This window comes from Phyllostomus hastatus, unplaced genomic scaffold, assembly GCF_019186645.2.
Source record: "Phyllostomus hastatus isolate PE091 unplaced genomic scaffold, TTU_PhHast_1.1 phas_contig_30, whole genome shotgun sequence".
Taxonomy (NCBI): Eukaryota; Metazoa; Chordata; class Mammalia; order Chiroptera; family Phyllostomidae; genus Phyllostomus; species Phyllostomus hastatus.
The window spans coordinates 658,841-681,887 of NW_025333841.1; the positions used below are offsets into that span (position 1 = coordinate 658,841).

A 23,047-nucleotide genomic window follows, 5' to 3' on the forward strand; every position below is an offset into this window, starting at 1 on the left:
AAATCTCTGCAATGCCGTCACACAATGAGGTGTGCAAGAAAGAGTTTGGGGATTGATTTTCATCATTAACTTGATATTGCATGGTTTTTGTGGGACTTAAAAAGAAATGCATTTTTATTACTTTTAAGTACTGCACATAGAGCAACTCCAACTCATCATATTTTAACAGTTATTTTTCTGGGGCAGGATGTATTTTAAACATGCCTACGTTAGAGTGTCTGGTGGATCATTTAGGATCAGTGTCCTGTTGCTTGATGAAATCCAGATCACTTCAATGAAATCCAGATGGGGAAACTGGGTCTCTGGCAATGGCTGCCAGATCTTCTCCATATGAAATCTCTCTGGTCTGTATGCAAATTCAAAACTCCATATCCTGGAAATCCCAAACCAATCAAGTGGCGCTCCGCATCTTAGTTACTGGACTAAACACAGGGAAGCGATTCATTCTTCCCTGAGGAAATAAGCATTTCTTACATACATCTATCTTGGCACAAAAAAGGCTGGCTAAGCAAATTAATAGTGTAAACAGGATTGCACTGGGGAATGTTTGTCTTACTTAAGAGAATAAACTCTTTATGCACTTTTTGCACATTCACTTATATACAAATAATTGATATGCTAATTACAAATGATACGTAAAGCCTCTTCCTTGAGGTGCTTTTAGTCTACTTTGAATTACTAGCGTGTCCATTGCTTGAAAGTAATACAAATGCATTTAAAAATATTCCATGATTCAGACTTGCTTTCCTCTAATTAGGCCGCGTTAGTGAGGCTTCTCTATATTCCAATAGGATAGATATCTTTCTACTGTTATCCCCAATATATTGAATACTTCTCCCAAATTTCACCTTCCTCTTCAGGATTTTCCCACCTGGAGTGGGCACACACAGATGCCTTCACCTGCAGTCACTGTTCAGCGGCACCATCACAGTCTCCAGGCAAATGCACTGCTTTCAGTGCTTGGCACACATATACACCCTTTTATTTGTTAACTTGTTAGCTGGTTATTTGATATGGTTTTTTTAAGAGTCTTTCCTTTGGTCCTTCTTTAAGGGCCAGTGGATTTATCTCCAGCAAAACTTAGCTTCCAGCCTTTTTGTCGGGTGACAGACACCGGCTTTTAACTTAATCTCTGTATAAGCCATATCAACAGAACATAAGGATGCAGCTCGTGAGGGCTAGGAGCTGCTGGGTGAATGGCAGGGTCAGGAGCAGTTATTGAAAGCTGGAACATGTGAAAGCAGAGCGTAGAGGGCAGTTTTCCTAGTCTAGACTGAAGGGACAGCGCAACCCTATGTTAAAGGGTGCACTTCTCAAAATTTCCTTTTATGAGCAAGGTCTTCCTGTCTCTGGATAGTTTCAGAGCATGTTCTAGCATCAGAACCTATTCAACTGCTGGGAAAGAATTAGGCCACTTTCTCCAGGGGGCAGGGATCATTCAGCACTAAGAAGAGAGCAGCGAAGGCACACACTAGAGTGGCAGAACAAACCCATGGGATTTCAGGAGATTGTCCTCCTTGACTTAAAAGGGAAAAGAAATCACCTAGGAAGACTGTTTGCTGCACGTAGGGGGACTGTCATGGTGTCAGGGCTACTTGGTACAGGAGTTCAGGAACTTGTCATGAAAGACACTGGCCAAGAGGGGAAGAAGAAGAATATAAGAACTGTCCTCCTAACCACCTGGATTTAAAGCTCAAAGGATCAAGTGAGGGGAAAAAAACAGTTCCCCATTGCAACCCTAACCAAGTACTAGAAACAGGCAGGGTGCGCTCACAGACAGTGCGTTCAGGACAATTCAGAAAATTAGGCACAGTATCTCCTCTCTAAATTATCCTATATTCTTAGGTGCTTAATGTTTCTTTGAATTTAATATTTTAAAAGACACATCAAACTGGGAACAATAAATGAATGGCCCACTTTGGCCTCCTTTCTACGTGTGGCTAACATTAACAGTGAATTTAATTAGTGTCTGAATCACCCATGTTTCCAGAAACAATAGGCAGTTTAATATTTGCCATACCAAGTAGAGGCAGGATAAAAGTTTATCCAATAGAACTAAAGCACTTGATACAAGTACTTGACACAGAGCTGAGTTCAAAGTGCAGGCAAGGCTTATAAAATGACCTAGCAGTCTGTCACCTTTATCACTGGCCCAGAGTGAGCTAGTGATGATCAAGGTGGTGCAGCTGTGACCTAATTGAAGTGAGGTAGAGGAATTTTGTAAAAAATTTTCACTAGCTCTTACATTGTGATGAAAATGGGGATGAAGATGGAAGGCTATATAATTATTTGTTCTCACATGCAAATTTCTAGAGTTCTTCCCTTCTTGTCAAATGAAGGGGAATTTTTAAAAATTGTATTGCTTAAGCCCTGGCTGGCATAGCTCAGTGGATTGAGCACAGGCTGGGAACCAAAGTGTCCCAGGTTCGATTCCCAGCCAGGGTACATGCCTTGGTTGCAGGCCATAACCCCCAGCAACCGCACATTGAAGTTTCTCTGTCTCTCTCTCTCTATCTCCCTCCCTTCCCTCTCTAAAAATAAATAAATAAAATCTTTTTTAAAAATTGTATTGCTTAAAGTATTTATGTATAAATACGCATTTGTGTTGCTTTTGCCATATCACCAAGCCTCAAGGAGTAGGTTATAATTATTGGGTTCTCTTTCATTGAGGATGTATCTACCTGTTTCTAAAATTGACTGATAAGAAGTTGGGAGTCCCAAGTGGCAAATAAATTCTAGATGACATCAATATAATGAAAGAAAAACCCATCATCATTAAAACATCTCTTCTTTAAATATTAACATTGGAAGTCAATAGTGCAGAGAAACATTTCACTTAAATGTCCTTTAGAGATGTCCCTTGGTTCTCATTTTATTCCATCGGTATTAAATGGACAATTTATAGCATGGGTGGAAAAATCTCAGTCCTCTACATAGATATGGCCTTCTGCCAGGACCAAGAAATGATATAAATTAGGTATACAGTTGCAAAAATGCATAACATCCAAAATCTGTGTCAATACTAGTCTAAAACAACACATGAAAGGATGTTAATTGCATGAGATAACCTCTATAAAATGACATATGACACTATTCACTTTCTAAAGGAGGAAGGCAGGATTTTCTCCATTGAAAATAAAGGAAAAAGCAGATTTACAGAATGTCCATGCTTCCAAACTTTAAAACCTAAGACATAAAATCTGGCAATATTTATTCTTGGTTTCTATCCATAAAATTACAAATTAAATCCTCAGGATTAAGATATTCGTTTGAGGGGCAAAAATCTAAATTGCACACCCACAAACATAAACAAAATGGATTATGTATACTACAGACTGTGCGGTTCATCTGCATAAACTTAAGTGGTTTCTTTTTTAGGGGGTTTTCTGCAATGCTCTGAGATACAATTTTCCAAGAAGTCTTAGGATGGTATTTTCTCCTTGTGGAGAAATTTCATACTTGCACATGACACCCTGGAGACAATGTACCTAATGGTTAATAGGCAGAGAGCCATGTGTTCTAACTCTGGCTTTACCACTTAGTGGCTGTGCAACCTTAAGCAGCTTAACCTTTCCAAGCTCCCGTTTTCTCACTTGTAAGATAGAAGTGAGAATACCTACCTTTGTAGGCGTTGCAGACTGTGTGTTACTATAAGCATCAAATAAATGTCTAGTGCTATTTCCGGCACAGGCAAGGGCTCCCTAGGGGCTAAACTCCAGGGTGCAAAGGCCTCATCTCTCTCGTCCACAGCCAGTGCCTAGGTACAGTGCTGGCATAAAGCTGTCACAAAAGTTATATGCTTGGTAAATGAATGAATAAAACAGAGTCATTATGCTTAAAGACACACAAATTCCCTCTGTTGTTGCATGGTAGCTGCTCCCCCCTTTATTCTTGTTAACTAATGTTTTAAAAATCCTAGGTGACTTAAGGTGCTTGATTCTTTTGTAGGAAGGTCAGCACGGCTTCAGGGAAGTCAGTCTTGGCCCCAGACCCACAGGAATGGATCCTGTGCTTAAAACACCACTGACTTCTATTCCAGAGGCTTTTCCTAGACCTCAGGGTCTAAGGAAAATTCTCATACAATAAACATAAGCTACAGAAGTATATACAAAAGTATTTGCTAGTCAGGGAACATGTATGAATGACCCATGGACATGGATACCAGTGTGGGAATTGACTGTGGGCTGGGCAGAGGAGGGCAAAGGGGGAAAAATTGGGACAACTATACCATAAACAATAAAACAATTTTAAAGTAAAAAAGTAGTATTTGCAATATATTTTTTCTCTTCCTTGTTAGATAGCAGCAGAACTCAGTATAGATAGACAAAGGAATTCCCCACAGGAATAAAAACTTAGGTTTAAATGAGCGCTTCCTTTAATGAGCTTGCTGTTGTCCTAGAGAACAGGTTCTTTCTGGATAGGCTATTTTGGTTAATCCAGGCACAGTAAAATTAAGGTTTGAAAAAAGCAGTTGAGCTATAAAAATTATTTAAACTAGAAAAGTATAATATTTCTCTCATAAAAGGAGGCAAAAATAATAAGTTGGGGTTTGGAGGTTTTGGTGGTTTTGTTTGTTTGTTTGTTTTTTGTACCTCTGGGATCTCTGAATTTTTCCCCTAGGCCAGTGCTGTTTGATGGGGGGAAAAGGGTTTCTTCCCATTTTAAGTTATAGAACACAAGCTGTGGGATTCAAATAAAAGACCAAGGGCCAAATACAGGTAGATTCTTATTTTAATAACTACTGTTATGAACCCTAGTTCCCTGGAATAAGATTATTCCCTTCTTTGGGCTGATAGTTCTCACCAGCAAAGTTTTGCATATGTGGATATAAAGACTGCTATTGAATGAGAAGTCCTGTTTAATAGAGCCTTTCATAAGTCCTATTCATTGAGAGGCCCGCTTAACAATGTGTTTTCATTTTGGTGAAATATTTATACAGTGTCTGTACTTAATTACCTTGCAAAGTTGAATAGTTGAATATTCTTAATAAAATGTGAGGCATTTTTTCAAAATATTGAACCATCCACTTTAGTGTATTTTGAATCCATACGCATTCTAAGTACCATACATGTATCTTTCCTATGAGATATATACTAATAATTGGACATTTAATAAAGAATTGGCTCCTGGCTGTTAGTTAGGGCTATAAAACTATAGGTAGGATACAAATTAAGAAGTTTAAGCACAACTGATTTTCTTCTTCAAACTATGCACATACCAAAACAGTTCACAGTGAGTGAGTAGTTTGGTCATCCTGCAAGATTGCACATTCAGAGTGGTACCCTACTATTTATCAAAATGTCTTTTGAATCAGCAGCAAGGAGGCATTGGGTTGGCCAAAAAGTTTGTTTGTTTGTTTGTTTGTTTGTTTTTTCTGTATGATGGCTCCAGTAGTACTTAGTTGTCTTTAACTTCATTCAAAACACTCTTCTTAGATTGTATTGTGACAGCTGTCGCTTCAGTGTGCATTTAAAAAATAACTTATCAAAATTGGGGAATTTGTGTGTAGCCATTTTAATACTGAAGATGGAAGAAAATACACAACATTTTTGACATATTGTGCTTCATTATTTCAAGAAAGGTAAAAATGCAACTGAAATGCAAAAAAGATTTGTACACTGTATGGAGAAGTTGCTGTGAGTGATTGAATGTGTTTTGCAAAGTTTTGTAAAGTTTTGTGCCAGAGATTTCTCGCTACATGATGGTCCTTGGTTGGGTAGACCAGTTGAAGTTGATAGCAATCTAATCAAGACATTAATCTATAACAACCGTTACACCAAGCGGGAGATAGCCCACACACTCAGAATATCCAAATCAATGAAGTTGTTGGTGAAAATTTAAAATGTGCCTTTTATTTTATGGAAAAAGCTAAATGGGCTTTTTAGCGAACACAATACTTGTCATTGTCCTCTCCCACAGTCCTTAATTATAAACACAGCCAAAGGCATCAACACAGCTGTTTTAGGTGATAGCTTAACCATTAAGACTATCTCGCACCACATTTAAACACAATCACAGAACAAACAGGTTAAACATAGGTAAAGTAGTATTTCCTCCTTCAGATAACACAGCTTGGGACCTAGCTAACCCTCCCTTTACCAAAATAGCTTTCCTCTGCCATCAAACTTTGTGTGTATATGTATATGAGGCTGAGGTGGGGTGTGGGCTTCCGTGTAAACCAAGAATATAATCTACCTCTATCATCTGTATACTGGGGCCATAGCTTCTATTTGAAGGAGGAGATGTGCTTTGAAGAACAATGTTGATGTTCCTTTAGGCTAGTCGAAACAGGGTTCTACTTGTAATACCAACTGTGGTAGCTCGCATGGAAACTATGGGAAGCTCTGGGGAATCAGTGACCCTGACCTTTCTAAATCAGTGTGGAACGACACAGGAAGCTCCGACTGTGAAATTGTCTTTTACATAAAATGGAACCCATTTTATGTAACCCATTTTGTTGTTCAAAACGTTCCTGTAAGGATTTCATATCTGGCCTATTAAAGAAGAAATCTAAAGCCATTTTTAAAATAAAGATGGTATTGTGATGGCCAAAGAGTCTGTTTAGTTTTTTTCATAAAATAGTAAAAAGCACATTTTTCATTTTCACCAATAACTTTATTGATTTGGATAGTTTGAGTACATCAGCTATCTCTCCCTATTGGCTTTTAGTTGGTAGAAGCCAGGGGTGCTGCTAAACACCTTCCAATGCATAAGACAGCCCCCAGCAACGTATTTGGCCAAAATGTCAAGAAACTTCGCAAACCACTTTGACACGTTTGATCAGTCACAGCACCTTCTCCACACACTGCACAAGTCTTTTCTTATGTTTACATTGAGTTTTTACCTTTCTTGAAGTAATAAAGCATAATATGCTGAAAATGTTGCATACATTCTTCCATTTTCAATATTAAAATGGCTGCAAAAAATTTACCAATTTTGAGAAGGTTTTTTTTTAAATGCATGCTGATATGACAGCCGTCACAATACAATCTAAGAAAAGTGTTTTGAATGAAGTTAAAGACAATGAAGCGCTACTAGAGCCATTGTATGGAAAAAAACGTAACGAACTTTTTGGCCAACACAGTATGTTCAACTTTAAGATGAAACCATTAAGATCCTGCCTGACTAGCTAGCAAAGTCAAAAAAGGCTATAGCAGAGGAAAAACTTTGAGGAAAAGAAGGAAGGGAGGGAAGGAGGAAGGGAAGAAAGGAGGGAGAAAAGGAAGAAGGGAGAGAAAAAGGGCTCATGAATCCCAAGGGGAGAGGCAGTTACAAGAAGTAAAGTAGAAATTGAGTGCCAAACAAAAACCAAAACATCTTGTAAGTGACCAAGTAATAAAGAGGTCCTTTATTTATCTCAGGAAAGGAGTGATCTAAAAATCCAGTGGGCTCATGGAACAAAAGGGATGAAAAGAAGACAGCAGATACGGCAAAAGACTTATTTTTACAAAAGTAAGCCATTCCTATGTCTGCTGTATCTGAGTAGGCAGATGGGTCAGGGGTCATAATGGCAAATGTGCAAGAGACTCTGGTTCCAAACAAAAAACTAGAAGTTACAAGTGTAATGACTCAAACAAAGTGATATAGTTAGGAGGGTTCACCCTCTGCAAAACTATTTAGTTTGCAAAGATTATTCTGTTTTTGTTTCCCTTCCCCTGTGCTGCTGCTGTCACCCAATTCCTGCTCCTCTGAATGCCCAGGGTACTCCAGCTCTAACCCTTTCAAATTCTGCTGTCAAGAAAAGCACTGTGAGAACCATACATCTAATGGTAGAGAGTGGGTGAGGAGGAAAAGTTGTGGCAAAACTCCATTTGAAGGTCTATTTCTAATTGTCGAGTAAAAGTATGTTTCCTGTTAAAGGAATTTCAGATATTAGACCAACAGATGGGAGAGATGTTTGGGTCAGGAAGCCTCCCTGGCACCCTTGGAATCAGAGGTGCCTTCACATAACACCCTGACCAGACTTGACTTCTGAAAGAAATCAAAGGGAAAAATTATTGTACCTCTAATGAAAACCTGGAACCTGTTATCCTGGATGGTCACTGTGCAGATTGCTGGTGTGGCTCCGCAGGCAAAAGGGGCCCTGGGAACTATAAACTGATGAGTGTCTGGTACTTTAGTAGGCAAGCTGGAAGATTCTTTAATAAATGCTGGCCTCCTGTAGACTGGGGTGGGGGCAGTAATGGGGTTTCTGGAAGGAGAGATCATGTGTGATCTCCCATGGATCTTTTCCTTGGGGCTACACTCACTTTTACAATGCTTCTAATTAATTTTGATACCAACGCTATTTTTAAACATGACCTCTCAGGGAATTTAAAATATTTTTTTATATACTAGGAACTGGTTTAGAGAGAGAAAAAGAGAAAATGTAGGGGAGAAACAGACATTTTTGTGACTGCAAAAGGTTAAATAGTAGACTTCCTTGGGGGGTAGGCACTGGGAAAACCTCAAGTCTATAGAAGATTTTCAGCCGTTTCCAGACAGTGAAGTTCCAAGGTGACAGGGGCTAGAGGAAGGTCTCAGGCACTTTTATAATTGGCAGGTGAGCTTCAATAGGGGCACTTGTAAGGTAATCCATTGGGGGGGCAGATAGTATAAACTACACTTGCAGGATGATGGGTGCTGACCTTTCAATGAAGGCCCAGGAAAGAACTCTGGAAAACCTTATGTACAGAGCACTGAAGAGAACAACCTAGTTTCCTGTTATGGGGGAAAAAAGGTAGCAAAATTTTGGGCACTGTCAAGAAGGGGATTAAGAGAAAAACAACGTAATTCTTTTACTCAGAACCACAGGACATCTTTATCAGTAAAGTCAAATAAGCGGCTCTGATTGGCACATCTCAAGAATAGGACAGAGCCTAAGGCAAACATGAAGGGCAATTAAAGCCATCAATGGCAGGCTCTAAAAACAAAAAGGCCTTTTTCAGTCTGACAATATAGAGGTAGCCAGTGACCTGATCAAAATTATAAAGAGGCTATAGCTAAGAGGCACCTTTGAAACATAAAGGTTTTAAAGAAAAGATTTTCATTTATTTTTAGAGAGGGGAAGGGAAGGAGGAAGAGAGGGAGAGAAACATCAATTGGTTGTCTCTTGCGCACCCCCTACTGGGGACCTGGCCCACAACCCACGCATGTGCCCTAACTGGGAATTGATTCGCTGCCTTTCACTTTGCAGGATGATGCCCAACCCACTGAGACACACCAGCCAGGGCAAAACAAAGTTAAAAAAAATGTTAGTACTTCTCCTTTGTTTATACAACTGCCAGTGATGATGACCAGTGCAGGCTTCTTTGGGAAGTCCTTGTTTCTCTCAGAGGTTGGGAGAAGTCTGGGCTGAGTGGGGGAAGGATCAAAAGCTCCTCAATTGCATCACTTACCTTCAGTAACGTTCACTTGCTGACTTCTAGTCAGACTCACTTGCTCTACTGCCAATGTCAGCAGTGAATTTATACCTGAACAATCTCAATATCTATCAATATGAGTACAGTCATCCCCCCATTCTGTAGGGCTTTTCAGAACAAACTGTTTGCCTACAGTTGCTGTGGCTGTAATTGAATACAATAACCATAGTGTAAAAAGAACAGATTTCTGACCCCAATTGTAACACAACAGATAGAACTCTAGAACATATAATAAAGAACTCTCTAATATTCACACTAGTGGACAGAATCACATCTCCATAACAGAAAACCATAAAGGCTCTCCCAAACGGATGGTTACCTGATCAAATAAGCATAACATTGCCTATGGATAGTGTACAAAAGCTGTGTAAGTAGACAGTACCTTTCCCCCCACAAACTGTTCTTTGAAAACAAGAATTCTGTGAGACTGTGGCCATTTCCTCTTACAGAATTGTAATCCACCTGTTACTGACTCAGCATCACTGCCATACCTTTCACAAATGTGGTAATACTTCTCATCCTGTATGCCATCTTGAATGGGTACATTGACACTGTAGTACCGTCCCTTCCCTAGGCCAACATCAGACACATCACCTGTTCCTGTAGAAGAGAGGGGCACCAAGACCAGTTTTAAGAACATGAGAATTAGAAAACTTGAAGGATTCTCTGATAGAAATTCAGAAGACCAAGGGCCAATTAGGAGCACCATCCTGTGATGGTTTCTAAGGGACTGAAATGAAGAAAATCAAATGGGGAAGTGACTGTGGGAAACAATGTTGGGGAAGCAGAAAAATGACAAGAAAATGGAAAAACCTTAGATTCCATCTGTCTGGGGAAAAAAAAAGAGATTAACTCCTGTGTTTGACTTTTCATATATAGTAACTGAAGTTGATATAATATGAATATATCTTGGCAGTTGTCAGGGTTTGGGGAGTTACACAGGGTATCTGATGTAAGTGTACAGTAAGTGTAAGTGAGCTATCTATTAAAGTCATCTGGACTAGTCACAGGTCCATAAAAGTCATCTGGAATAAGAAGCAGCATCATATTCCTCTTATTGTCACCTGAAACGATCTTTGTTAAAATTTTTGCATAAATAGCACCAATAAGGTATTAATAGCATGAAGCTATCCAAATAGTAAGATACAGGAAATGTATAGACTGACTGCAGTATTTATTCCTCAAATGTAACACTGAGCACACAGAGCACTTACCTGGGAAAAATCCTGGGGAAAATTTGTGCAGAGACACCGTCATGACGGTGGAGGTGAAACTGAAGGCATCTTCTACGCCTACCAGAGAAAGAAACAGAAGAATCATTTCATGTGTGCAACTGCTTTCTTCAACAATTGAAACTTTAGAAAGCAGCTGTGGGAAGGAAGAGAGGCAAGAAGGTAGCAATAATAAAGCTAACATGGTGAGGAACGAAGTAACAAAATCCTCTGGTCTTTGATGTCTGTCATTACAGGATGCGGTTCCATTTCAAATTCATGGCAAGTTAAATCTGGACTTCCCCTTTCCAAGCAGTGGGATGTCCAGGCTGTCTTAGAAGACCTGTTCGAAAAGGTAGGGAAGGGCTTGAGCTCAGAACTGAGGCACTATCAACAGAGCTGAATAGGGAAACTGGCACTATCTTGGAAGTTGTATGTTTTGTTTTGTTTCTGTGGTTCGAGTTAAATTATTGGGATTTACTACAAAATAAGTACGATGTGGCAACCCTCTAAAAAACCTGACCAATACCAACACAAGGCCTTATAGAGTGAACACCCAATTGTAAATTGCCTCTCACTATGACACAGATTTGGTTATAAATGCAGTTCTCCCAAAGTGTGTACTAACTTACAGTACATCTTTCTGGCTAAAACACAGAAGGCTGAAAGTAGCCCTGGCCTTGTTCCTTAATAGCAGTTTGGAAATCGATTGGAGCAGGGGGAAACTTCTCTAGAAAGGAGTCTCCTTTCCATTTAAACGAAGTCACAAAATGAAGAGAGGCCTGGGAGATAGAAGATGTAACTGTTATAAGCCACTACTTATTCAGATAAACACACTGCCTACCTCCACACCTTTCTTCCCTGAATCACATATTATCAGATAATCCCTCTGTAAAATGGAAGGACTATTATTAGCAAATTCATGCACTATACTCTTTGATACTTTAAATAAAGAAATTGTCTCTGTGTTTACTTAACGCATTCAGTCTTCATTAGAGGCTGACAGTGACCTTAAAAAAATATTAACTCTATTTGTATATCACAAGTATGTTTGAATTTCCCAAGCCTTATGTTCTGCCCTAGGGAGGCAGTTAGAATCAGTTAAAGGCTCCAGGCACAAAGCATTAAGTAAACAAAATAAAACAAAACAAAATAAATTAAAATAGCATTTTAACTTAGCGACTGAAGTATAATTATTTATACTTCCAGAAAATCCCGATTATTTATCCATGCAGAAAGGTGGTACCAATTTACACTTCTACCAGTGGGGTCAGAGAGTTCCCATTTTTCACACCCCGACTAGCACTGGGTGTTATTATTCTTTTTAATCTTTCGCAGAAAGAATGGTCTTGTTCTAATTTGCATTTCTTTTAGTATTTAGGGCCTTGGGCATTTTTTCATATGTTCAGTAGTCATTTGTATCTCTTCTCACAGGAAATGCCATTAGGCATTGTTAGAAAACTTGTACTTCTCATTGACAGATCAGTGGAGGGGATGAGGCTTGGAGTGAATGAGAAGAGTGGTAGGTAGTAGACAAAAGAAGGTGAGGACAGGTAGGAGTGCTAGTGAAGCCATCACAGAATGCTAGTTATGGAATCATGGGAGGATTTAAAATAAGCCGAATGTGTAAGAATTTGGAGGTGGGGCAGGGGTCACTGGAAGGGAGGTGCTGAAGAGGGGAAATAAACTGAAATGAAACACACCATAAAAGTGGGCTAAAACAGGAAACCCTAAATGGTGTAGAAATAACATTGCAAATGGAAAAAACGGTTTCAGGTGACAGTCTTGTTTCATTCTTACATGGTTCAATGGAGTTGATGGCTATTCTTAAACTCTGATGCTAATAGTTTGAATTTCATAATCATTCATTCATTCAACAAATATTTCACGGAACCTCTACTACAATGTTTGCATAGTTGTTTGTTCAAGTCATTGTTCACGACAGAAAAAAGTAAACAACTTGATCTGTTTTGGAGAAAATGAAAGTTTCTATGAGAGAAGAAGACATAGACGAATTACAGAATTAACAATATAAGACTAACTAATTAAATATTAAATCAGCAATATAAATGATGCAGTTGAGCAGGGGAGAGAACACTTGGGCTACAGTGGTCAGGGCAGATCTGCTACTGTTGGAACTTGAGCTTCTGAGTAGAACTTGGAGACGCAAAAGGGGAGGGGAAAACAAAACTAAGTTAGGAAAAACTGATGCCAAATCAGGGAGGCAGACACAGTGAGACACGTTCAGTGATCATTGAGTAGCCTGGACAGCAAATTGTGAGAGAGAAAGCTGAGAGAGGAGGTGAGGCCACTTTGAGGCAGGCCTCGAAAGACAGGGTGAAGAGTGTGGACTTGACCCTGAAGAGCACTGTTTTTCCAAGTGTGGCCTATGGAACAACTGGGGTGTTGTTAAAATGTGGATTCCCAGGTTCCATACCAGACCCACTAAATCTGAATATCTGGCGAATGTGGGCCAGGAATCTGCATTTTAACACCAGCTTCCCCACGTCATCATGATAGACATTTGAGTTTGAGAACCATTGCTATAGGCCAGGGGCTAGCAAACCAAGTGGCCACATACCTACTATTGGGTTGGCCAAAAAGTCCGTTTAGTTTTTTCTGTAAAATAAAGGATACCTTTTCCATTTTCACCAATAACTTTATTGATTTGGATATTTTGAGTATATTGGCTGTCTCCCATGTGCTATAACATTGATTGGTCTCAATGAATGCTTCAATTTGTTCACTAGCAACTTCAACTGATCTACCCGACAGTGGAGCATCGTCCAGCAAGAAAATCTCCAGTACAAAACTTTGCAAACCACTTTTGACATGTTTGATCAGTCACAGCGCCTTCTCCATACACTGAACAAATCTTTTTCTGCATTTCAGTTGTGTTTTTACCTTTCTTGAAATAACAAAGTACAGTATGTTGAAAATGTTGTGTATTTTCTTCCATCTTCAGTATTACAATGGCTACACACAAATTCACCAATTTTGTAAGTTTGTTTAAATGCACACTGATATGACAGTTGTCACAGTACAATGTAACAAAATTGTTTCAAATGACATTAAAGATAACTAAGTGCCACTGAGCCATCTGACAGAAAAAACAAACAAACAAACGTTTTGGCCAACACAATATTTAGGCTTTCCAAACTACATGGCCTCTGTCGCATTTTTCCCCTTTACAACCTTGTAAAAAATGTAAAAAATCATTCTTACCTCATTGGTCATGCAAAAACAAGCCATGGGCCAAATGTTATCCCTGTTACAGGTGACAAGGAGCCTCTGAAGGTTTTTGAGCAAGGCGGTATTTTGCATTGGCTGAGTATTTAGATATTCAGTGAACATTGTTCTCAAAGTAGTATGTTGGTTGTTTTAACCCTTCCCTCTTTCTCTGTTACCTTTAATATTCTGTCATCATTGCATGGTAGCAATGAAAGTTCACCATCTGGGTGAACTTCCTGGAGAGGTTTCTCCCACACAAAAAAATTTTTTTCCTATTGTAGACGGCAAGCACATAGGAAGGCTGGGTATATCCTTCTAATGAAGTGTTCTAAGAGGAAATTAATGAAGTTCAGGCAAATTGTTAAAGATTCTGCTGCTATTAAAAGTTAGAGAAGATGCCCTGGGTTTGTTTGCGCAGGACTAAATATTTTAGCAATACAAAGAAAGTGGCAGAGATTTCGATTGCTATGTGAGATGGTATCCCCATTGGTGAAAAATTTGAGATGTTTCATCATGCACCCATTCTGATCTTGTCAGAAGCATCAAGACTGTCAGCTCAAACTGCAGATTTCACTGAGAACATAGGGGAGTGGCCTGAGGGATGTTACTGAGCATTGAAGTAAATACTATGTCAGATTTCCACTTCTTAAAATTCTCTTCTGGAAAGCTTTGCTACTGGAGGAGAGAAGAGGAGAAATTACAGGAACCTGGTATTTTAAACACAGCAGCTTCATCAGCAAAGGAGGAATTGCATTAGTTAGAAGAATCTGTACTCTTACCTATTTCAGGATTCTCAATTAGGAAAATTTCAATTGCAACAGGTACTTCTCCTTTTACCAGCTGCCTAGAAGCAACTGTGCTGATAAAAACTTTTTGTCCTAGCTGCGAAGCACCCTTGAAAGTGAAGGGCTTACCATCTCCATGGTGCAGATCCAAATCCACGTAGAGAATACGGTCAAATTTCCGTCGCAATCGTAATATTCCCAGGACAACATCATTGAGATAACAAAAACCAGATGCTTCATCTCTGCAAGAAAATAAGTTGCTACAGCCAACAGCCAAAAGCAATCCAAGGGAGTCTTTACAGCCAAGGATCTAGCCCTTGAGATCTATTCCCTTACAATTCCCCCTTCTTTTTAGAAAAACAAAAATCTACCTACAAAGACTGTAGAGTAAATGCCTCAGAATGATCAGGGAATAAAGTGTTTTGGTAAGCTAAATATTCAGGTTGATTGGCAACATTTTCCATTCACAATCCCAGATTTTCAAATAGTTAGAATATTATAATTATATTCAACAAAACAACCTTTCTCCAATTATTCAGGAATCATTAAAAACTTGTAGTACCCTGGAGTCATCATAATGAACACTGATTATCACTTACAGGACTTTAAGAAAGCTAGACTCTAGAGGGGGCCTTAAAGACAATCTTGCTCAGCCAGATGTAGAAGATGTGGGAGATTGAATTCTCTGTCCTGGTGCTATGATATAACCTAAAATTGGTGGGGTTTTTTTTGAGTAAGTCTTGGCAATTCTTGCTCATAAAAGCTAAGTGTAGAATGTATGAACATATAGCCTCCTGGGCAGCACAATGTGGTTACCTTTCTGTAAATGTAATTATTACAATGGAGACTGAAGCAGCCTCTTCTACATTTATTTTGTTTCCTCCACTAAAATTGTTTTCATTGACTATACTGGTGCCCTTTCACTTTCTTGCTATATCGTGTTACGTTAACTTCTTGTGAACATTATTAACCTACTCTCTTATCATGCTGCCATGAATCCTGTTGAGTATATACAGATCATTTTTATCACCAAAAGTATACTATGATTTATTTTCATTGCCTCATTTCAAATGTTTCAGTTTCTCTTGCTTCTACTGACTTCAAATATCCAACCCATTTCTCCCCCCAACCCTGCCAATTGCTCCCTATTTTACTTGCAACAGAATTCTAGGCATGAGCATCATTTAAAACAGCATCTTTAGCACTATGAGATTGTTAGCTTTTTCTGGCGCCTCCCTACACAATACATAAACGTCATGAAATCTCTTCTAGTATAACGTTTCATATTCTGAACAATGCCCTGTTTCACAGGCTGAATCAATGAGACAGATATATTGGTGAGCAGGAAGTTGGTAAAAAATATCACTAGACATTGATTTTACACATAAGGTGAACTCAGCGATCATCTACCGAAAGAATAGCTTGGCCTTAGGTGTACAACCAGGAAGAAACCAGTTAGAGAAAAATATTTGTTCATCCATGAATTTTCTGTAAATAAGAGTTAAATATGTGGTTTTGAAAGTTCTTGGATGCTATGTTCCAATTCTGAAAAGCTCACATTTTATAAGTCTACTGTCTTAGCACATCAAAAAAGAAATAATTTATCTTCCTACTGAACATCAATAACTTTCGTGTAGGTGGAATGGAATATTAAGTGTTAGGCAAAAAGAGGAGGGAGATGAGGAGGAGGAGAAATAGATATCATTACAAGACATATTTCCTTCCCTCACAGAACCTATAATTAAATTATGGAGATAAGTCATAAGCATAGAAAAACAAAACAAAACAAAAAGAACACAAAAGGCAAACAGAAGTAATATGGCATGTAAAGAACACAGAGAAATTCTATAGGCAAAATTGACAAAGCAGAGTGATCTCTTTACAGTAGTAAACTTTTATAAGAGTTCTAGTAATCTAGAAATCATGCACCTAGAAATCAGCAATGGTTAAGAAGCCCCTCACCCCTTAGTGTTCTGAGAGTTGTTAACTGCAAAGGACCACATTGCCCTGGCATATATATTCCAAGGGAAGAACCATCTTCATGCTTCCTCAGGACTCCCATAAGACTTATGGATGACTTCTTTGTTTACCTGCCTTTATAAAACTCCTGGATCCTTTCCTTTTCTTTGAGATGCTCCTAATTAATGAACATTCTCCCTATGGCAATAGCCTGAATAATGATGATGATGATGTCTGGAATTTAGAAAGGTCTTTGTGTGTAGTATTTTCCTAATATTTTCTTAAAGGCGCTCAGTTCTCATTGATTTAAAGAAATAAATAGCCCTGACTGTGTAGCTCAGTTGGTTATAGTGTCATCCCAATATGCCACGGTTGTGGGTTTGATCCTGGTATGGCACAAACAAGAATCAACCAATGAATGCATAGATAAGTGGAACAAGAAATCAGTGTTTCTTTCTCACTCTCTTCTTCTTCTTTCTCTAAAGTTAATAAATTAAAAATTAATTAGGTAACTAAAAAAGTGCTTAGCGAAACAGAATATTCCTAAAATTCTCAGAAAATAAGTAAATTGAACTTTTAAGACTTACCATGCTAAAAAAGTATTCTTATAAAGCAAACTCAGAATTGTCACAAGAATGGTGGTATGAGAGGTGCCCCTTATAGTTTAACAAGTTTCACAGGTATAATTGAACAAAGGATTCCCTGTTCTACACACAAACACATCTGAGAGATCTGTGCATTAAAACATCTGATGTGGGTGATGGGTGAGTCTGAGTGAGCAGGAGAGGAGGGAAGGGAGGAAGAGCTAAGAGGGGTGCTACTTGTGTAGCTTGGAGCCCTCTCTGGGTCTTGGGAGAGGGGAGGAGTCAGGTTGCCCCTGAAACTCACTTCATCCCAGAGCTGCAGAGAAATACAGTGAGTGTTCCTGCAGGAGCAGTCAGTAAGCGCTGTGGATGAACCCAGTGACCTGGGCAGAAACAGAGCACAGAGGTGTGGCCAAGGTTGTCTAGGGGCTGCCATTGCCAGGCACTAAAACAAACCCATAGAGCCTGACCCTCTTTTGTCACCTTCCCATAACTCCCCTCTCATCCCCTTCCCAGAGGTACCAGCAGGGCCTAGAGGGGTAGCAGTCAGTTCCAGGCTATAGAGCACATTATCTGCAGCCTGAGAACTAGAGAGGCAGAAGTATTTTTCCCCGAGTTGCAGGGGGGCACACTGTGGCTAATCCCAGTGGTAGGGGTGAAAATACAGAGATGAGGTTTCTGAGGTCTGGCATTTACCACTACTGGGAGGAGAACAAAGCCACAAAGGAACCGGCTGGCCTCTCCCAGCTCATCCCACCCCCACCCAATTTGGCTGCATTGCTGGCAGTGTCTGCTGCAGGGTCTCACAGGTTCAGAGCCCCATTGCCCACTACATTCCCCCACAGGCATGTTGCCCTGAGACTAAGGTGACCTGGTCACAGAGGAGACACCCACATCCCCAGGGAATACAAGGCATTTTCCACTACCCTAAAGGGATCTCTAAAGAGATCCAGTGCAAGAGAAAGTACGAAACTTGCACTTTAGAGCCACCTACTGGAAGTGAAAAGAAAGACTTCCTATCAACCTAAAAAGTAGAAAAATGTCACTCTTTAAATTAAAAAAAAAAAAGAGCAGATTTCATTTTCATAGATGCTTAGGCAGAGAAATAATCCATCAAATTCCATGAATAAGCAAGGTAATGAGGCAGTTCAGAAAGAAAATAAAAAATCTCTAGAAAATAAAGACATGAAAATATGGGATTTAAATGACAGAAAATTCAAGATTGCAGTTTTGAAAAAACTCAACAAGATACAAGAAAACACAAATAGGCAGTTTAATGAACTCAGAAGTAAAAATCAATGAACAAAAGGAGTACATTCCCAATGAAACTCAAACATTAAAAATGAACCAAACAAATTCTGGAGGTAAAGAACTCAATAAAAGAGATGAAGAATGAACTAGTGAGCTTAGGAGGTAGAGATGACCAGATGGAGTTCCATTTGTTTATTTTTGCCTTTTTTTCCCTTGCCCATGGCGATTAGCAAAAAAAAAATACTGCTACCAGAGAAGTCTGAGATTTTAGTGCTTATGCTCCCTTCTAGATTTTTATGGCTTTGTGATTTTTTTTTCCATTTTGACTTTATTCTTGTGTATGCTGCAAGAAGGTGGTCTAGTTTCATTTTTTTTTGCATGTATCTGTCCAATTTTCCCAGCACCATTTATTGAAGAGACTATCTTTATCCCATTTAATTTTCTTGCCTCCCCTGTCATGTATTAATTGACAGCATAGGTGTGGGTTGATTTCTGGGTTCTCTTTTCTATTCCATTGATCTATATGCCTATTCTTATGCCAGTACCAGGGTCTTTTGCTTACAATGGCCTTCTAGAATAGCTTGATATCAGGTAATGTGATACCTCCAACTTTGTGCTAGTTTCTCAAGATTACTGAGGCTATTCGGGGTCTTTTTGGTTCCCTATAGATTTTTGGATTATTTGTTCTAGTTCTGTGAAATACGTCATTGGTATCTTGATAGTAGTTGCAATGAATCTGTAGATTGCTTTTGGTAGTATGGGCATTTTAATTATGTTAATTCTTGTTATCAATTAACACAGTGTATGCTTGAACTTATTTGTATCTTCCTCAAATTCTTTCTTCAGTATCCTATAATTTTCCATGTACAGGTCTTTTACCTGTTTGGTTAAAATTATTCCTAGGTATCTTATTTTGTTTTTGCTGTTGTAATAGTAAAAGGGATTGTTTTCTTAATTTCTCTTTCTGATAGTTCATTATTAGTGTATAAAATGCCACTGATTTCTGAATATTAATTTTCTTTTGGGCTACTTCACTGAATTCATTTATCAGTTCTATTAGTTTTTTGGTGGAGTCTTTAGGGTTTTCTATATACAGTCTCATGTCATGTAAGAATGACCATTATTTATTCCTTTCCCATCTGGATGCTTTTTATATCTTTTTCTTGTCTGATTGCTGTGGCTAGAACTTCCAATACCATGTTAAATAAGAGTGGTGAAAGAGAGCATCCTTGTTTTGTTCCTGATCTTAAGGGAAATGTTTTTAGTTTTTGCCCATTGAGTATGATGTTGGCTATGAGTTTTTCATATATGGCCTTTATTATGTTGAGGGATTTTCCCTGTATTTCCATGTTCACAAGTGTTTTTTTTTATCATAAATGGGTGCTGGATCTTATCAAATGTTTTTCTGCATCTATTGATATGATCATGTGATTTTTATCCTTCATTTGGTTTATGCAATGTATCACATTCATTGACTTGCTAATATTGTACTAATGTTGCATCCCAGGAATAAATTCCACTTGATTTTGGTGTATGATCTTTTCTATGTATTGCTGGATCTGGTTTGCTAATATTTTGATGAGAATTTTAGCATCTATGTGCATCAGAGGTATTGGCCTATAATTTTCTTTCTTTGTAGTATCTTTATGTGGTTTTGGAATTAGAATAATGCTGACCTAGTAAAATGAGCTTGGGAGCCTATCTTCCTCTTGAATTTTTTGGGACTAGTTTGAGAAGGAGAGGCATTAGTTCTTCTTTGAATATTTGGTAAAAGTCTCCTGTGAACCCATCCAGTCCAGGACTATTGTTTGCTGGGAGTTTATTATTATTATTATTCTTATTATTACTGCTTCGATTTCACTAGTTGTATTGTTCTATTCAGATTTTCTGATTCTTTCTGATTCAGTTGTGGAAGACTGTATATTTCTAGGAATTTATCCATTTCACTGAGGTCATCTAATTTGTTGGCATACGAGATCTGTCCATAAGGTATCCAGCCATGAAATGTGAAAAAATAGAGACATTTATTGAAGAAGATACAAGATACAAAAAAACATCGTACACAGGAAAATGACACCCCAGTCCCCTTCAAAGTATGCATCTTGGGACTTCAGACTGTTCCCCCAATCCCTACCAGCTGCCCCGTTGTATTTTCCTGAATTTTACTGACAGTCTGAAATCTCTTTCCCTTTCAAAGGTGATTTTACTTTTGAGAAAAGCCAGAATTTGCAGGTTGCCAAATCTGGGCTGTAGGGGGCTGAGTCACCTGGGTGATTTGATTTTTCACCAAAAAAACTCTGCAGGAAATGTGATGCATGAGTAGGCACATTCTCATGATGAAGCTGCCAATCACTGGTTGCCCATAGCTGCAGCCTTCTGAATCATCCAAATAGTGCCTGCAGAGGAATGTTCAAGCTTAATGCAAATTTTGATGCAGATTCATTGCTCTACTTGCTCAGTCATTTTGAATGTGATGGCCACACAGTACACATGCAAACTCAATGGCGTCTACTGCCTCCGCTGACTAGTACAGTGAATTTGGCATTGTTCATGCATGCGCATTCCAGCCCACTCTTCTTGGCTGCCAGGTTACATTGATGTTGTGCAAACCATTCTCGTTATATTAACAATGGCTGGACTTTTCCCAGACAGATCTCATATAGTTGTTCACAGTATTATCTTACAATACTTTGTATTTCTTTGGTGCCATTTGTAACTTCTCTTCTTTCATTTTTGATTTTATTTATTTTGGTCCTCTCTCTTTGTTTCTTGATGAGTCTGATTAAAGGTGTATCAATTTTGTTTTTCTTTCAAAGAACCAGCTCTTGGTTTCATTGATCTTTTGTATCTGTTTTTTTTTTTTTTTAGTGTCTATGTCATTTATTTCCACTCTAATCTTTATTATTTCTTTCTTTCTTTCTATTTACTCCTTGATTTGTTTATTATTCTTTTCTAGTTCTTTTAGGTTTAGGGTAAGATTGTTTATTTGAGATGTTTCTTAATTCTTGAGGTAGGCCTGTAATGCTATAAATTTCTCTCTTGGGACTGATTTCGTTGTGTCCCATAGAGTTTGGGGTGATGTGAGTGCATTTTTGTTTGTCTCCATGCAACTTTTGATTTCTTCCTTGATCTCATTGTTAACCCATTCAGTTTAATAACATGTTATGTAACTTCAATGTGTTTGAGAGTTTTGGAGCTTTTTATTGCATTTGATTTCTAATTTGATACCACTGCAATCAGAGAAGATACTTGATATGACTTTAATCTTCTTTAATTTACTTAGACTTACCTCGTGTTCTAGTATGTGGTCTATCTTAGAGAATGTTTTAGGTGCACTTGAAAAGAATGTACATTCTGCTGCTTTGGGATACAATTCTCTGTAAATATAAATGAAATCCATCCAATTCAGTGCATCATTTAAGGTCACTGTTTCCTTGTTGGTTTTTTGTCTGGAAGGTCTATCCATTGATGACAGTGGGGTGTTAAAATCCACAATTATGACTGTATTGCTGTTGATCCCTCACTTAATGTCAACCAAGATTTAAAAATTTATTTATTTATTTTTTGAAATGAAATCATCTTTATTGCTAAGTTAATTGACAAGTGTTAGAGAGAAAAAAATCACTACTACTATTAAAAGCAGAAAGCTTGACACACAGTTTAGGAATTACTGCTACTCAGGAAACTGTTTAGATCTATCTTATTTGGAGGTTAACAGAAAGAGGAGGTTTGCACTTACACTAATGATTAACATGATGTAATATTTTAAATTAGAATTTTTAAACCACTCTAGATTTACATGCCTCTTAGCTAATGTTGTAGTTATATTATATACTTAGATTCAATTTCTTCCTTCAGAGGGTCATCAGAATAACATGGACTGAAGAGCCTTTCAAACATTTGCCATATCCTGCTACTGAGTATCCATCCTAATTCGCTTTTGCAACATGGCCATTTCTTTTTTCAGTTCATTTTGTGCACCAGTAAGGAGAGCACCCCGATTCTTCTCCAGGTCCTCCATGTTCTTTGTGAATTGCTTGTATAATTGTTTACTTGTGTTCAGTCTCTGGCTCTGAACAACTCTAGATTTAGTTGAAAAACCTTTTGTTGCTGTTGAAACAAATTAGCTAGTTTTTCTTCTTGCTCCTAAGCTTTCTGCACATCTGATCTCCCACTGCTGAAAAAGCCAGAAACTGCTAAGAAAATTCTTGGTTAAGCTTATGGCTTGGATCTTGTTGGGTTTTCCAAATATGTTCAATTTTCTGGTTATTGGTTTTGAGGGAAGCCTTGGTGTCCATTGCTAGTCTTTTTCTTTGCAAGAAGAGCATTGTTAATGTCAGCTCCAAATTTTTCCAGCATATTCTGAATGTCACCTCCTGTATCTTCAACCATTCCTGCAGAAGATCCTTTCTCCCCAAGTTTATCAATTACTGGAGTCTTTGCATCAGTAACATCTTCCTCTGAACCACTCAGATCTTCATCTTCTTTCTCAAAGTCATAGGCTCCTGCAACCTGATCCTCCAATGATGTATTCCCAGATTTCCTGGTATGTTTTTTTTTTCCAAAGGGCAACATATTTCCATGTTTTCTGACTGAGGACTCTGCCTTGCAGCCCCCATGCTCCT

The 23,047-nt window shown here is 38.5% G+C and overlaps 1 protein-coding gene and 1 pseudogene across 3 annotated transcripts in view; both read right to left on the minus strand.

Annotated features, from left to right (window-relative positions):
• The window catches only part of HDAC8 (histone deacetylase 8), a 240,392-nt gene that overhangs the window by 144,774 nt on the left and 72,571 nt on the right, over window positions 1-23,047 (minus strand). For all 3 annotated transcript variants that reach the window (XM_045839416.1, XM_045839418.1, XM_045839417.1), the window contains exons 5-7: window positions 14,758-14,870; window positions 10,616-10,693; window positions 9,893-10,001 (exon numbers count right to left, since the gene is read on the minus strand). In XM_045839416.1, coding sequence (XP_045695372.1) covers window positions 9,893-10,001; window positions 10,616-10,693; window positions 14,758-14,870 — 300 coding nt within the window. The remainder of the gene's footprint in view (window positions 1-9,892; window positions 10,002-10,615; window positions 10,694-14,757; window positions 14,871-23,047) is intronic.
• LOC123819103 lies at window positions 22,288-22,997 on the minus strand (annotated as a pseudogene).